Source organism: Lepidochelys olivacea, assembly GCF_965140295.1.
Source record: "Lepidochelys olivacea isolate rLepOli2 genome assembly, chromosome: 17".
In the NCBI taxonomy this organism is placed as follows: Eukaryota; Metazoa; Chordata; order Testudines; family Cheloniidae; genus Lepidochelys; species Lepidochelys olivacea.
In genome coordinates, this window is record NC_140427.1 from 16,195,061 (window position 1) to 16,211,924 (window position 16,864).

The following is a 16,864-nucleotide window of genomic DNA, read 5'->3' on the forward strand; positions in this document are numbered from 1 at the left end:
CGCTGTCAAAGGGCTAGAGGCAATTGTTTGGAAAGGAGTTTGTTAACACATACCATATTTTCTTTCAAATAATTCTTCAACCTGCTTTCTCAAGTCTGTAATTCGGGCATTCCATTTCTCTGTAAGGAAAAAAGAAGGACATGTTAGACTACAAATGAGAGCAAGCCTTTACAAAGAGTGTTTTGCTACTGAATTCTGGAATAAACAGTATGCCTTTAGAGCTCACACGCACACAGATTCATGTGGGGGTGTGATACACACACTATATCTCAATATATATAGGGGATCTGGTACACACTCTACATCTCAATATACATGTATATCAAAGAAATAGGATAGAATAAAATGTTTAAGATTACCTCCAAAACTTGTGCAGATGTTAAACCAAGTTTAAAAAAATTAAAGGACAAAAATGGGCTAAAATTAGTCCAAAAATGGTTTTTCTTCGATGTTTCAGTCAGCAGCTCACACCACCATCAGGGGTAAAGTCAATTTTCAGCAGCTATTGACAGTTATTTAAATCCAGAGCATGAGAAGCTTAATTAGGAAAGCTTGATAAAGCTTACACCGAGTACATGAAGCTGTTTTGGCGCAAATCTGTAAAACTACATGGGTCAGGAGGCATCATGCCATCCTCTTCATTAATCCAGTATTTGCCAAAGTCCTGATGTTGGCTGGATTTGCAAGTCATCCATACAATTCCTATTTCTGAAAGAAGATGCAGACTGCAAGACATAGACATTATCCAAATCCAGTTGTGTGTTGTACGGATAAACTGGATTTAACAGCAGTATTTTTAAACAGTTTAAGTTCTGTGATAGAAATTGCATCTTGTTTTCATATCATTTCAATACCTTTAGGACTGGCTTTTTGAAGATGGTACCAGCTGCTGGCTGGCTTTTAGATACTAAATAAGCAAGCATTTTTGTTGCCTATTTGCAGAGTAGACTTTTCTGACCTCTCCAGTTACAAGCCCAAAGTCAGACTGATAGGTTTAGCCGTTACACCTCCTTTTGCTGAAAATCATTCTCTCATGTAAGATGAGATACAGGGTTCAGCTTCAAGTCTTTACCAAAATTGGTTTTAAATATTAAATCTCCTATTGGCAAATGAATACAGCTTCAGAGTCCATTTTTAAAGGTTATAATTGACTTTTATATGCAATTTCTTGGATGTCAAAAGATAAGCGTGAAATACACAGTGTAGGTAAGAATAAGGCCTTGTCCACATGGCAAATTTTTTTGGAATAACTGATTTTTTCAGGATAAATGCCCTTGCGGACACACACAAACTTTTTTCAAATTATCTGGTATCTCATCCCGCACTAATCAATCTGGTTTGGATTTAGCAATTCACAGGGGAATCTCTGCTGGGGGCTCCCCACTCTAAGCACTAGTGGTGCTAGTCCCACTAGTGGTGGGACCCACATGGACTGTTTTGGGAGGGTGGCCTTGGAAATACCCAAGAGACCATCAAAGGCACTGAAGCAACCCTGGACTTCATCCAGGAGATTCTCCCAGACAGCCAAGATCTCTCTGGCATGCCAAACCCTGAGCCAGAGACCCAGGAACAAGAGAAACCCAGGCAGAAAGCCAGCCTGAAACTGCTGTGTAGGGAAGAACTACTAGTAAGTATTAGGTACTGTAATACAATACAACTATATAAGGAGATTTCTTAAACAACTGTGTTCCAGGTGCTGGCTGGATGCTGCCATTTTGCGTGGAGTCTCTGCCTCTCCCCAACCTTCCTTTAGTGTGCTCAAAATGGCATCTTCCCTTTAAGCCCTAAAGGGTTTATTTCCCTGAAGTATCAAATTCCACAACCACTGGCCAAACGTACAACTCATTGTCCCATCCCCCTTCCTGTGTGATTCTCCCTCTGTTGCCGACCACCCTCCAAGATGGTGGTATTGCAGGGGTTAAAAGAAAAACCAGACACATTTCAAAGCACATGTTTATTGCAACGGCAGATACAGTAGGAGAAAAAGCCACAGAAAAAGTATTTTGGCTCACAGTTTAATCAGTGCCCCAAAGCTTTCAGCTATCTTTACATTTTATCACGTAAATTGCCAAAATTAGGCTAGAGACATTTCAAAACGAATAGGGATTATAAAGCATTCATGGTTAATTTTAATCAGACCTTCAGTATTAACCACCCCTTGGTTTCAAACCAATTACTGCAGAAGTCTGCTTATTTTGTAGTGCTCCTGATCTGCATGAGTTATAAAAACAGAATTTAAAGCAAAGATAGCCCTCTGTTTGGCATGCACGTTGCAAACCAATGCAGCCTTTTTGGGGCTGCCAAGATAGATGGCATTTCCCTTCCTCTCCTGGACCAGCGTAGGGTGTGGGGGCATCATCCTAGGAAACAACAGCGCTGCATAGCTCCCTGGTTTGCCCACTGACTTTGAACAGTCATCCTCTACCTATTGGGAACACACATAAGGGTAACACGCTCCAGTGTAAGGTTGCCTATAGACACACACATGTAATTACTAACCTGCCCCCCACTCATTCTCCATTATCTACCAATCTCGCAGCCAGCACTGATACAGAGGTCCTATAGGAAAGGGAAGTAAAGTGGAAAATGTCCACGCACACCCCAGACTGGGAAGAGCAGAAGGCAATGGCATTCCAAAAAATGAGAAAATATCAACTTACTGTTGTCATGGAGACCACTATCTACTTGCACTTTTTCTCTGTCCTCCCTACCACATGAAATGCCACCGCCCTGAGCATCTGAAAAGTCTCTGTGTGAAGCAAAAGATGACGTGGAAGAATACGCTCAGACCTTGCCAAATACATCTCTGCTAAGATGCATTTATCACGAGAAAATCAGTTGAGAAATCTCCTTCCCCCCCCCTGCAATAAAAACATCAGTTCCTAATAAAATGTTCTCTCTCTCACGCACACCCACCTACCATTCATTTGGTCACAGTATATTCATTTTCTACCCATTGCACTCTGGTTTCAAAGTAGGAGCATGTTTCCCTTGACACTGTTTCCCCAACAAGTTGTGGCACCTTAGAAGCACCGTCTCTGGCTACTCAAAACATTGAGAAAAATCTCTTCACCACCACCACCCAGCCATCAATGAGGATTTCTCCCTTGCTCTCACAGATGCTGGGCAAAACACAGCAAGCACCTATCTCACAGGGCAGATATGGCTCACAAGCATCCAGTCTTGTTAGGATATAAGATAATTCCACTTTCCCTTCCATCTTTCAAAAGCACATTCCACTGTCATACTGCAGCTACTCAGGGTATAGTTAAACAGCATCCTTCTCCTATCCATGTGTCCAGTAAAAGGCTTCGGAAGCCCAGGAAGCAGAGGATAAACTGGGTTTCCCAGAATGACAGGGGGAATCGCAACACCATTAATGTCCATAGTGGTCCTGGGAGCAAAAGTTCCTTTTTTCATTGGAGGAGTGAACAGGGCTGAGTTTCTACAGTTCCTGGCAATTTTGACCTTGCAAGACTACCCTGTATTAATATCGGTGAACCTTCCATAGTGATCAGCCAGGCCTTGCAGCACACCACGGACAAATACCCTTTTCTGATGAAGTCTGAGGGGCAAAGAATTGATACATGAGTCCCAATACAACGTGGGAACACCATTTGTGCAAATCCATCAATAACCTCCCATGCATTGCCAAACTTTATGACAAGGCCCAAGAGCACCTTGTCAATAGCAGTGCACGCTTCCACGAGAACAGTCCAGACAGTTGATATGCCAACACCAAAGTAGTTAGCTACTGACTGGTAGAAATTAGAGACCGAGAACTTCCAAAGGACTTTGGCTGTACACTTCTCAATATGAAGGGGAACCCCCCCTGTTGGTGTTCCACCACTGCAACTCCAGGGGGAGGCTTTGCACAGATGTCTAGAAAAGTAGCTTTTGTCATTCCAAAGTTCTGCTGCCAGTGCTGGTCATGCCAGTTCTGCATCATTATCATGTCCTGCCTGTATGCGCTAGTTTGCTGAGTGCAGAAGTGGTGCTCCATTGAGTGGAGCTGCTCCGGGAAAGTGTCCTGCAGAAGTAACAGCTTTATTTCAAACTCCTCCTCTACCCATGTGGCTGTGGCTGTCTCGCAACCCATCCAAAGCCATGAACACGAACAGAGAGGTGCAGCAGCTCCTTCACATTCATGACAGGATCGTGGTGCTTGGCATGTTTTCTCCACGCTGTCTGATAGTTTGAAAATGGTACTTGCCTCACAAGACACAGATGAGCCATGGAAATTATTTAGTCTGAGCCCAAACTCTAGTATGTTCTGGTAGGCATCCCACAATGTGCTATGAGAAAAATCCCAGAGTGCATACAGCCTAATGGCAGAACCCTAGACTGAACACTAGAACTCACTGGGGTATCTGCCCAGAATACCGTCTGGCTAATTCAAAAAAATCACAGTGCTCTGTGGACACAACGATCCAAAATGGAAGTAGCTTAAGCCAGAATAAACAAAGCATGTGGATGCACTCTTTCACTACAGTTACTCTGTATGTGTTATAACAGAAAAAACAATGTTAAAAAAAACCAAAAAAACACTTTCCCATGGAGACAAGGCCTAAGCCAGGCTATTCACCATGAAGAAGTCTCCCTTCTTTTCCCAAGCATGGCTCCCCTTGGCACACCTTTGTTGTGTAACTTGAAGTGTGGAGAGAAACTAACTAGGACTGGCTCCTGAACTAGGACTCCAATTATCCATTAAGCTAAAGTGAAAGTGACCGGCCTCACTCTTTTCTCAGATTTTCTCTCAAGAGGTCAGACGAGAAAATGGCTAAACTGATTTCTACTTTGTTTTATCCTATTTCTAATGTTTATATTGTTACGGTTTCCTCCTCTCTACCACAATGGCTTCCAAATGGTTTATAAAAGCTACAACTTTGGTTAGTCCAAATTCTGGTTAGAGGATCAATTTACAGGTGAACAAAAACAGGTGGTTTACAACTGCTTGCACTGTAGCAATATATCTACAAAGAAATATAGGCTGTTAACTGAATGCCTCTATTTATCTCTTCAAAAGTCCCACAACCTGATGTTATCTAGAGTCATCAAGAAGGAAAGTTTTTCAGGAAGCAAATGACAAAGAGAAACTTGAATTTGTATCTTACCAAAATTGAATTCTCTCACTTTTCTTCTCCCAGCATTGGCAGCCTCATTTGCTGACTCAGTGTTCTTCGGTCTCTTGTTGGGTGGTAAGTAGTCCTCATCATCTTAAAAATAAACATGAGACACATCACTGATGGTTTTATCCAGACACGTACTTTACAGCGTTGACACGGTTTTGGAGTCTCAGAATTCTAATGGAAGTATCAATCAGTGCCTTATTAAGGGCCCAAATCTGCAACCTTAGTCATGTGAGTAATCCCAGATTTAAAGAGAGTATCTGCCTGTGTTAAAACTACTTAGGAAAGTAAGAGTGCCAGGATGTAGCAAAGTTTAGTATAAGCAACATTTATTTCACATTTTGCTGGGAAAGATGTTAAACACAACAAGAACTAAGTGGCGTTCTGAACATATGCTTAGTCACAAAAAGTCATCATGGGACAGCAAAAATAAACATTTACTAAATGTTTATCTGATTAACTAGAAAATCTATCCACTAAAGCTATGCCTACCCTGCATAGATTATACTGGCATAGCCCCATAATGTAGCTGCAGCTTACACTGCCCAAAGAAGCTTTTTCTGTCAGTGTAGGAACACCATCTCCCCAAATGACGTTAGCTATGTTAATGGAAAGACTTTTCTGTCGACATAGCTGCATCTACACTAGGAGTTTGTCAGCAGAGTTATGTTAGTCAAGGATGTGTTTTTTCACACCCTGGCCAATGGAGCCATGCCAATATAACTTTTCAGTGAAGATCAGGCCTAAGTCTTGAAATGCATTATCTAAACGTAGGGCCCACACAGGACTAAAGCATGAAAGTAAGCTCTACAGCCTCTTATGGTACATTTGTCCCTGCAGAGCTGAAGAGCTCCACAGAAATAGCGCTTCAAACCAGTACAACCCTGTGAGACATGAATAAGTTTCATTTAACAAGAGCTCAAAATATCAGGGGTTGTTCTGAAGTTTTTAATTCCAGTAGTTTCATAGGTATAGTTGCAGCAAGCAGGAAATAAGACCCTTTGACTCTCTCACTTCTGTGCTAGAAGGCTCCCTTCTCCAGAGCCTAGTTATGCTCCTGAGGCCAAATTCACCTAACGGACAGAAAATGCAGTTAAGGAAAGCAATTGATGGTCTTTCTGCTCTGATGAAAGAGGTTTAGCACACCAATAAACAAATCCAAAACTATGCCAGAACTTGACTTTTTTTCTTCATGTTGTTATAAAAAAAATCCTTTCACCTTTGTAATATTTACAATCCTAGATAAGAGAACTCGATAATTAGAAAAAGAAAACTGAAGCCTGTCTCATGCTTGAGACAGCATTTTCCCCAGGATGTCGTGAGCGTATTCCATTTGGAAAGCACAGTGTATATTTTAATTTGTAGCCACTCGTCTCTCTTTGGCTGTATGATAGAAGCCAACTTTTCAGTGTGTTTTTACTTGTATGGCAGAGGACTTCCAACCAGTCTTCTAGTACAAAAAAACCCCAACATTTAATTGCTTTAGTGTCACTACAGTACTTTCACTGCAGCTACATCACTGTACACACTTATTACAAATCAGAGGCCAAAACAGCTGTTATCTTCCCAATAGATTTTTAATCAGCATCAGACAATTAGTTTAAAGCTTCAGTTACAGTACTTGTACATGCAACTCACGAGTCCTTTCCACAAGCTTGTCTCAACTAGGAATTTGTACGTGTCTAAAATGTGTTAATAAAATGCCTTCTTTTTTTAAGAATGAATATGTTCTTCAGAGTCTTATATTTTACCTTACAATTAGAGTAATGAATATTTTGTACTATTAATGCTAGAAAAAAAAAACAAGATTTAATCACTATGTTTTTGGTATGTTGTGTTTTTACTGAACTTCTTGGAGTAAGTGTGCTTAAGTGGTAGTTCTCATTTCAGACTCTAGTCAATGCTGACTGGTGATCAAATTTATTCTACTCTAGGCAGTGGGTGAAAGAAAACATCATGCATACTCAGCCAGACAATTGTGAAAGGCTTTTGTTACCAAGAGAACCCAAAAAGATTGGAACGCAGGAGTTGGAAAAACTAACCTTCAATGGTGACCTCAACTTCAGGGTCCTCACTTGTCTCAGAAGGGGCATGCTGAGAAGAATCTGAGAACAAAAACAGATCACAAAAGAACTTCAGAATGGCATATGCACTATAAAGTACTTTTACCCAAGCGTTCAGCAATTTAGCATTCACACTGCCACCTGTCACAGAAGCCTAATGGCATATTAATATGTTTGTTGCACACTGTGAATTAAAAAAACCCCAAGAACAGAGACACTTTACCACAAGCCTTTAAGCATTTCTAGACAAAGGTAAGGAGGTAAGGATTATATTTGCTAAATTTCATATGCAGCAGTGTAGGAAATTTCTTATTCTTGGCTTAATAGGATTCATATAATCATAAATAATTCCTCATTGTCTTGAAGGATTACTTAAAAATGTAAACAAAGGCTTTGTGCCCTAATAGATTATATATTTTCTGTCGTCATTCATGGCAGACTTCCTCTGGTTGTGCTAAAATAATTTTCATTACAGATTACAATGTTAACAGTGCAAAATGATGGAGATGGGGGTCAAACTGACTTCAGTGGGGCAACATGCATCAGTATAGTGAACAGGATTTGCCTTAACAGTATAGAGTGGGGAAAAACATATACACTGGATAAAAATTTTTTAAAAAAGGAAGCTGATTCTTGTTTGAAACTGTTAAGATTTATGCAAATTCTCTAGTTAAAAGGCACTGTGTTTGTACACCTGGATGAACACTGTCTTTGAGATCTCTAAGCTAGAAGCATAGTAAATTGTTTTGTTCGATGGTCAGTAGGGAGCACTCTCCCTTCATCATTGCTTTTCACTTTATATCATAGTCATCAGCAACAGCTACTGTAACACATTAAATAAAGCACATTTCACCTATGTCAAATCTATCACCTGGTTCAGAAAAACTGTATTACTCGTGAATTAAACGGAACGAGTGTAACACAGGTAACTGGTAAACTCAAAGCACAAAGAGGATTATGATGTCCTGGTCCTTTAGCCACAGAAGATCAGACAAGCAGTCCATCTAGTCCAGTATCCAGTGTCTGACATCCTTTAGAGGAACATGCACGAAGTCACATAGTGGACAGTTACGAAATAGTATGCCCAGAAGAGTACCGTAATTTCTTCTTAAACCATATCAGTGGTTGGCTTATTCCCTGAAGCAAGTCTTATCTAACTTGTAGATATTACCAGTATAAAAGAGAGAACTCTTTTTGACCTCTAAGCACCTCTTGACCTCAATGATAACTTTGCGGCAATAAGTTCCAGGTGTTCCATTGTGTGCGTATATAATTTTTTTTTTAAATCATCTTTTCTATTTTAAATAGGTTACCATTCAGTTTCACTCACTGCCTCCCTCTACTTGTTTTCAAGGGTAAATTTACCTCTCATATACCAGGCATTTTTTAATATAGCATTAATTTTTTTGTCTCTTCAATATACTAATTAGTCCCAACCTTTTCAATCTCTCTTCATACAAACATCTCTCTAGCTCTGTAATGATTTTCGGCACCCCTCTAGATATCTTCAGTATATGCTGTATCATCTTTTCCAAAACAGTAGGACAACTCAATACAATATTTTAGATGAAGGCATACTATCTTTTATATAACACTAGAATATTTTCACTACTATTTTGTCTACCATTCTTTATATGTCCTAACATGTTTATTTTACCCACGCTGCACATTTAAAGCAGGATAATGATGCGGCAAGTTCTTTCGGAGTGGTTTCAATCAATTTAGAGCTCAGTAATACATAGTTTAAATTATTCCCTCTGATGTGCAATTGCTATTGTGTTGTCCATTCACTAAACCTTGTCTGCCCTTAGTTTCCTTAATAGCTTCTCATAAGGAACTTTGTCAAAGGCTTTTCGAAAATCCAATCATCAACTGATTCTTCTCCCTTAGGCACTAATTTGTGGGCACATAAATAATTTTAATAGATTACAGACGCAGGATTTTCCTTCAGATAAACCATCCTAGCTTGTCCATATCATATGTCAATCTAGCCATTTCTTTTACTCCTTTTAAAATCACAAAAAAAATGTCCTACCAGTAAAGTAAGGCTTAACTTAATTGCTTGTAATTTTCTGAATTGCCCCAGCATTTTTTTTTAAACATACTAACTTAACTTGAAGCATGGATAGGTTTTGAGTTCTTAGCAAAAAAGGGTGCAACTTTCAATTCAATAGTTCTCATTTAACAAAAGAGAAAACAGATTTAAGAACGACATGGAAATAGAGCTCAGGTTTAAACTAGTAGAGGCCTAAATCAGGCACTCTTAGTGGAGGGTCTGTGGTTGTGGAGTTCAGTACTGCCAAAGATAAGGCTGAGCCTCCGTCTTATCCCTTTCAGGTTGCCCTGTAACACTCATTTCTTTCTTCTAGTTCTCTCTTAACAATTAAGTGTCAAAGTGGTCATGACACTTGCTTGGGGAAGCAATGCACCCAGATTATTTCCTCCTAGGCACATTGTTTTATTAATGCAGATCGGAAGAGCAGAGAACTTTATTCTTTTTTGAGGGACCTAATGCACTTCTAAATTTACGCAATGCCATCTACACACTATGTGATAGGCACCTTTGAAAGTCAAATAGTAAGGATTGTAACAGTGAGTACTGTTGCCATCATAACTTGCCCACAAAACCCATGAGTTTATGATTTGGGATGGAATAAAACTGGTTGGAGGATCATATTTCTGAATTCATGTAATAGCTTTTAGATATTATGGTGATGGGCACCTGACAAATGCAATTAATAATTTAAAAGAATGATCACTCCCATCACAATAAGTCATTCACGGTCGGGGGGGGGGGGGGGGGGGCTGGAGGGGGGAGAAGGAACAACAAAACCAGCCATCCATTCACAAGGAGAATGGTTGAGGAGATAATCTACAGTTTCAATGTACTGAAGTTTCATTGTTTTCAAATATTTATTTAAAAAATGAAATTCTCTTTTCAATGCTGTTAATTCATGTTTATGAAAAAAGTTTCATATCTCTAACCTTCTACCGGTATTTCCACATCTGTTCCTTCACTGCAATCGGAACCCTGGTGGCTTCCTTAGATAAATATAAAGTAAAATATACCATAATAAAAATACAGAGTAACCTGTGCTAACATTAAATATTCAAAATAAGTATTTTAATAAGGCAAGTTCAAAACTATAAATATCTAAAATCCACATGAACTGAAAAAATGCATCTCAATTTCTGAATCTGAAAAATTCATTAAAGCAAAAGCAGTCTGACCTTTATACAGAAGTGTCTTTCTTGAGGTGCAAATTAGCTTTTTCTAATGTTTGTAAATGGGCATAATACACACACACACCCCAACTGCTGATTTTGTAGGGGTGGGGGAATTTAGGCAACACAATTTCACCAGATTTTCAAATTCTGCGAAAAACATCTTCCCTAACCAACCACAAACACTTTTCCCATTAAACTGCTTCCCCCCCATGCTTTCTTCCCCACTCCAACGTCCTAACCCATAATACTTTTAAAAAGAATCAAGTTTGAAATGTGGCATGCAAAGAGGGTTATTAAAATGTTTATTAATAGCATAATTTTACACACCAAACTGCAATGGAAACAAGGCTTAAATTTTCAAGAATTGCTAGTAATTTTTGATGCCTCAGAATTGGTCTTAAAAGGGCCCGATGTTAAGAGAGTAGATTAAGAAGGCAGAGCACCTCTGAAAAAGACAGGGTCCCCTTTTATTGTATTTTAAATTCGGCACCCAAAAATTCTAGCACACAAAAACACTTGTCCCTTTTGAAAATTTAGATATGAGATCTTACTTGTCTCATACCAAACACAGAACTCCAGCATCTTGAGAATCAGCACTCAGACATCCAAATACCAACACTGCTGCAAGAAAATGTTGCTGAGCGATACAGAATTGAAAAAATACCTGTGTACTTCTTTGCAAGAGCAATTTTTTCATCAATTTCTGAAGTTTCTGAAGGGCCTGCTTTGGAGACACAAATGTAAGTCTTTAAAAATCTATTTCACAGTAAAATTCACTTTTTCAGCCACTAAATTCATGTGTTAAACCAGCTCCTTTTATTAAGTATACCAATGAAGTACATTTGGTTTCCATAGTTTAAAAAACTATCACAACAACATTATGATTGGGAAACAGTCAATTCAATGAGTGTATGAAAGACTATACTCAGAAGAGAAAAATCTCTTGGAATTATATTAAAACAATTACGATTACTAACTGGTATCTTTTAGTGGTTTGGGATAGTTTCACTTAACGTGACTGGGCAAACTATATTTTCAAAAAGGTTCAAAATTACCACGACGAAGTGAGGGATTGGTGGGTGTGTGATTTTTACACTCTTTATCATCTCTTAGCATCAAGACACTTTCTGATTACACAAGTATGTAGCTCTTGCCTGGAAATAGGCGAGGACTTCACCAATTTACATGGGTAATGAAAAGACACAATACAGCTGCTACCACTTCACATGCATAAGAACCGCTGGCTACAACAGATTTGGCTAGAGGCAGTGAAACTACTCAAGCATTAATAAGAATTCATTTGGAGATTAAGTAATGACCAAGTAAAACAGAAAAAAGGCAGTGTCCAGTCCCAGGTTTCTTAAATCTATGTGACATAATTGCTATCAGTGACTCATTTGTCAATTACTACTATTCTGGTATTACATGCAAACTGATGGGGTCCCATCCCAGCTCCAAATAAGAGCTACATACGCATTACAGAGTAAAAGTCATTCCCCTTCCAGAGTCTGGTTTATTACCAAAACGATAATTTCAAAATAACTCTATATGAACTCAAACTCAATCCTCTTTCTAGGATTCCTTTCCTCAAGACCTGTCTTGTCACAGGCCCTGGATCCCTGTGCCAGAGGGATACTCCCACTTCATTTATATTATATTCATGGTGAAATCTTATGAGCCATTCCTGGCCTAAAGATGCAGCAACAACTGACCTGTAGATCCCTCCTGGATTCCCACACCTGCTAATAAGGTGGGACATTTAGGGCATACCTACACTTACAAGGGATTGACGGTGTGCCAATCGATCCACCAGGGGTCGAATTAGCGGGTCTAGTAAAGACCCGCTAAATCGACCGCAGATCGATTTCCCTTCAACTCCAGAACTCCACCGGAATGAGAAGCATAAGGTAAGTCGATGGGAGAGTTTCTCCCCATTGACCCAGTGAGGTGTAGACACTGCCAAAAGTCGACCTAAGCTACGTAGACTATTTTGGAGTTGCATGACTTAGATCAACTAAGCCCCATAGGGTAGACCTGCCCTAAGAGAGAAGAGAAGTCACAAAAGTAACAGGGCACAACATGGGTGAAGTAATATCTTTTATTGGATCAACTTCTGTTGGTGAGAGAGACAAGCTTTCAAGCCACACAAAGCTCTTCTTCAGGTCTGGGAAAGGTATTTTGAGTGTCTCAGTTAAATGCAAGGTGGAACAGATTGTTTAGCATAAGTAGTTAGCACATATTATAAAAAGAAAAGGAGGACTTGTGGCACCTTAGAGACTAACAAATGTATTTCAGCATAAGCTTTCGTGAGCTACAGCTCACTTCATCGGATACATTCAGAGGAAAATACAGTGGGGAGATTTATATACACAGAGAACATGAAACAATGGGTGTTACCATACACACAAATGAGAGGTTTCAGAGTAGCAGCCATGTTAGTCTGTATTCGCAAAAAGAAAAGGAGTACTTGAGTACTTGTGGCACCTTAGAGAAATCTGTTAGTCTCTAAGGTGCCACAAGTACTCCTTTTCTTTTTACTGTAATGAGAGTGATCAGGTAAGGTGAGATATTACCAGCAGGAGAGCGGGGGGTGGGGGGAGGAGGAGGAACAACCTTTTGTAGTGATAATCAAGGTGGGCCATTTCTAGCAGTGGACAAGAACGTCTGAGGAACAGCGGAGGGTGGGCGGAATAAATATGGGGAAATAGTTTTACTTTGTGTAATGACACATCCACTCGCAGTCTTTATTCAAGCCTAAGTTAATTGTATCCAGTTTGCAAATTAATTCCAATTCAGCAGTCTCTCACTGGAGTCTGTTTTTGAAGTTCTTTTGTTGAAGAATTGCCACTTTTAGGTCTGTAATCGAGTGACCAAAGAGATTGAAGTGTTCTCCGACTGGTTTTTGAATGTTATAATTCTTGAAGTCTGATTTGTGTCCATTTATTCTTTTACGTAGAGACTGTCCAGTTTGGCCAATGTACATGGCAGAGGGGCATTGCGGGCACATGATGGCATATATCACATTGGTAGATGTGCAGGTGAACGAGCCTCTGATAGTGTGGCTGATGTGATTAGTCCCTATGATGGTGTCCCCTGAATAGATATGTGGACACAGTTGGCAACGGGCTTTGTTACAAGGATAAGTTCCTGGGTTAGTGGTTCTGTTGTGTGGTTGCTGGTGAGTATTTGCTTCAGGTTGCGGGGCTGTCTGTAAGCAAGGACTGGCCTGTCTCCCAAGATCTGTGAGAGTGATGGATCATCCTTCAGGATAGGTTGTAAATCCTTGATGATGCGTTGGAGAGGTTTTAGTTGGGGGCTGAAGGTGATGGCTAGTGGCGTTCTGTTATTTTCTTTGTTGGGCCTATCCTGTAGTAGGTGACTTCTGGGTACTCTTCTGGCTCTGTCAACCTGTTTCTTCACTTCAGCAGGTGGGTAACTGTAGTTGTAAGAATGCTTGGGAGAGATCTTGTAGGTGTTTGTCTCTGTCTGAGGGGTTGGAGCAAATGCGGTTGTATTGTAGAGCTTGGCTGTAGACAATGGATCGTGTGGTGTGGTCTGGGTGAAAGCTGGCAAAGCCTCCAACCCCTTTTCACCCCCCTGAGCACTGCAAGTTTCAGGCACTGTAAGTGGCAGTGTAGACAAGCTCATAGAGGAATCATTTTGTGAAAAGCTTCAATACAGAAATAACCCCCGCTCCGACCCACACTGGAACCCATACAGGGTATTAAACAACTACAATTCATACTCAAGGGGACCCCATCGTGAAAGAAATCTTTCCTGAACCCCCTCTTCTGGGCTTTAAACAACTTCTGAACCTCTCCAAGCTTATCAGAAGCAAGCTCCCCAGACCCAGGACACACCAACTCCAAGTGGCATCAGACCCTGCCAGAACAACAGATGCAAAACCTGTAGACACAGCTCCACTGATAGAATGATCAAACCCCACCCCCCACCCCCACACCTTTCAAGATCCAGAAGTACTACAATGCCTATCACAAGATGTGGTGTACTTCATCCAGTGCACTAAACACCCCTATAGCATTTAGTTGCAACTATGTGGGTGAAACTAGACAATCACTACACTCTCGAATGAACTCACACAGGACAATGATAAAAGACAAAAACACCACAACACTTGTGGGTGAACAGTTTTCACAAAAAGAAAAGGACGACATGTGGCACCTTAGAAACTAACAAATTTATTTAAGCATAAGCTGTAGCTCACAAAAGCTTATGCTCAAATAAATTTGTTAGTCTTTAAGGTGCCACAAGTCCTCCTTTTCTTTCTGTGGATACAGACTAACACGGCTGCTACTCTGAAACTTTTCACATTGATCACTCTATATCTGACTTATCAGATCTCATCCTCAAAGGAAACCTGCACAACATTTTCAAAAACAAGCCTGGGAGCTTAAATTCATCTCTGCTAGACACTAGAAATCATGGACTGAATAGACACACTGGATTACTGACTTAGTACAACAATCTATAACCCAACTACTCAACTCTATGCCCTCCCCCACTGCTTCCTCCCGCCCCCCCTTCTGCCTTCCTTTCCTCCCTATGATTGAAGGGGTGTTAACAGGCCACTTCATCTAAAATGGTCCCTTGACATGCATATTAACTACTTATGCTAAACCATCAGTTCCACTTGTATTTAGCTGACATTTCCCAGACTTGAAGAAGAGCTCTGTGAAAGCTCGAAAGCTTGACTCTCACCAATAGAAGATAGTCCAATAAAAAAATATCAGAGACACAAGGTGGGTAAGGTAATATCCTGGGATCAACATGGCTAAAACAACACTGTATACAACAGTGGAAGAACTTTTGATGAGTCACTTATGCTTTGAAATGGCCTGTATCCATTTATCTGCATTGTGCCAGTTAATTATATCTGATGGCCATTTAATTTCTATATTAAGTGTTTTGTCACAGTGTGGTTTGTTATTTTCCTTTCTGTATGAATTCCTGCTTTTTCTATAATAGTTTTTAAGATGGATTCTATTAAATGCATTCCCAGTGACTGGGTCTTGTACCACTGAAGGTCAAGTTGTTGCAAACTGGATTTACAATTTTTAGCAAGATAAAATAAGACACTTCCTTCTCGCATTCTGGATGATCTCCACTGGAGAAAAAATATCTGTAGTTAGAACTGGACATCTTTCTGTATTTTTACGGTGAGTGTAACCTTTTGAATTTATCAGTCTAAAGTCAAGAGGGTCATTCTTCTTCTAGCTTCAGTTGGATGTCTCCCCATTTTAGTTGCCTCATTTCATCATTCCCTCGAATTCCGAAACACATTATATTATTCAGCCACTTTGTGTTTTGAAGGGAATTGGCACTGTGTGGTCCAAGCTGATTTGTCAAGTATAACTGGTTTACAAGCTCATTGGTCACTTTGTCAGATGCATTTTGTTTGCAGCCTTTTCCCTTTGTTTTCAGTTCTCTTTGTTTTAATTTCAAGGCATCTCTGGTATCTTCGAAGACTGCATTAGTTAGGCTGGTGGGATAATTGGCTTGTTTGAAGTAACCTTCAGTACTTTGGAATACTGATTGCAGAGTGAGGAATTCATAGTCAGTTATTTTTATGTAAAAACAAACTTTTCCATCACTTACTTTTCACCAGACAAACAATATTGCTGAAGATATACACAAACCTTTAGGGTGCAAGGCTTTTTTGCTCTGTTTGGGCAGTTGCTTTAGTTCTTTTGCTTAGTTCCTAGCAGAGAGTTACTGAATATATGGTTTTTCCCTAACTCATGCAAACATACTGCATCACTATGTGTTGCTATGTATGCAAGGAGACTGGGGTAGTTGTGAAGTCTGTTTCAATACTGATTGTTAAAAATATAATCAGATTACATTTTATACTAAGGTCTAAATTTCCCTCCCGAGATGCATGCATACATCTCCCAAGGAAGCCAATGAGAGTTGTACATCATACAGAGGGCACAATTTGGTTCTAAAAAATAACGACTGATTACTTTTGTCAAAATCTGGATCTGATTCTTGTTTGTTTTATAGCAGCACCTAGAGTCCTTGGCTCCATTGTGCTGGGCACTGTATAAACATATCAAAGACAGTCCCTACTCCATAGATTTTACATCTAAATTCTGAGCATGAGCAGTAATATCATGGTTCCCAGGCTGAGACTAATATGCAAGATTTAAGCCCCATAGGCACAAGCTGGACAAAGCTGTAAACAGCTAAAAAAGATCCTTAGATTTATACGTAGGTCGAAATATCCTGAATAATTTTTTTCCTCCCATCAAAAAGTAGCCTCCTTTTCCAAAATTTGAAAAGATCCTTAGATTTATACGTAGGTCGAAATATCCTGAATAATTTTTTTCCTCCCATCAAAAAGTAGCCTCCTTTTCCAAAATTTGAAAAGTTTTAGCAAAAACTTTGATATATTTGAAGTTTTCTCTTTTTCAGAAATCTAAC

The 16,864-nt window shown here is 39.7% G+C and overlaps 1 protein-coding gene across 5 annotated transcripts in view; it reads right to left on the minus strand.

Annotated features, from left to right (window-relative positions):
- GTF2I (general transcription factor IIi) overlaps positions 1–16,864 on the minus strand; it is a 75,602-nt gene that overhangs the window by 27,347 nt on the left and 31,391 nt on the right. For 2 of the 5 annotated variants that reach the window (XR_014714422.1, XM_084651268.1), the window contains exons 10-14: positions 11,085–11,144; positions 10,178–10,234; positions 7,172–7,234; positions 5,115–5,216; positions 54–119 (exon numbers count right to left, since the gene is read on the minus strand). Coding sequence is in view for 4 of the 5 variants with exons in the window: in XM_084651268.1 (XP_084507394.1) it covers positions 54–119; positions 5,115–5,216; positions 7,172–7,234; positions 10,178–10,234; positions 11,085–11,144 (348 nt within the window). In the remaining variant the exon portion in view is untranslated. The remainder of the gene's footprint in view (positions 1–53; positions 120–5,114; positions 5,217–7,171; positions 7,235–10,177; positions 10,235–11,084; positions 11,145–16,864) is intronic. The other 3 variants (XM_084651269.1, XM_084651271.1, XM_084651270.1) reach the window with 3 other exon arrangements.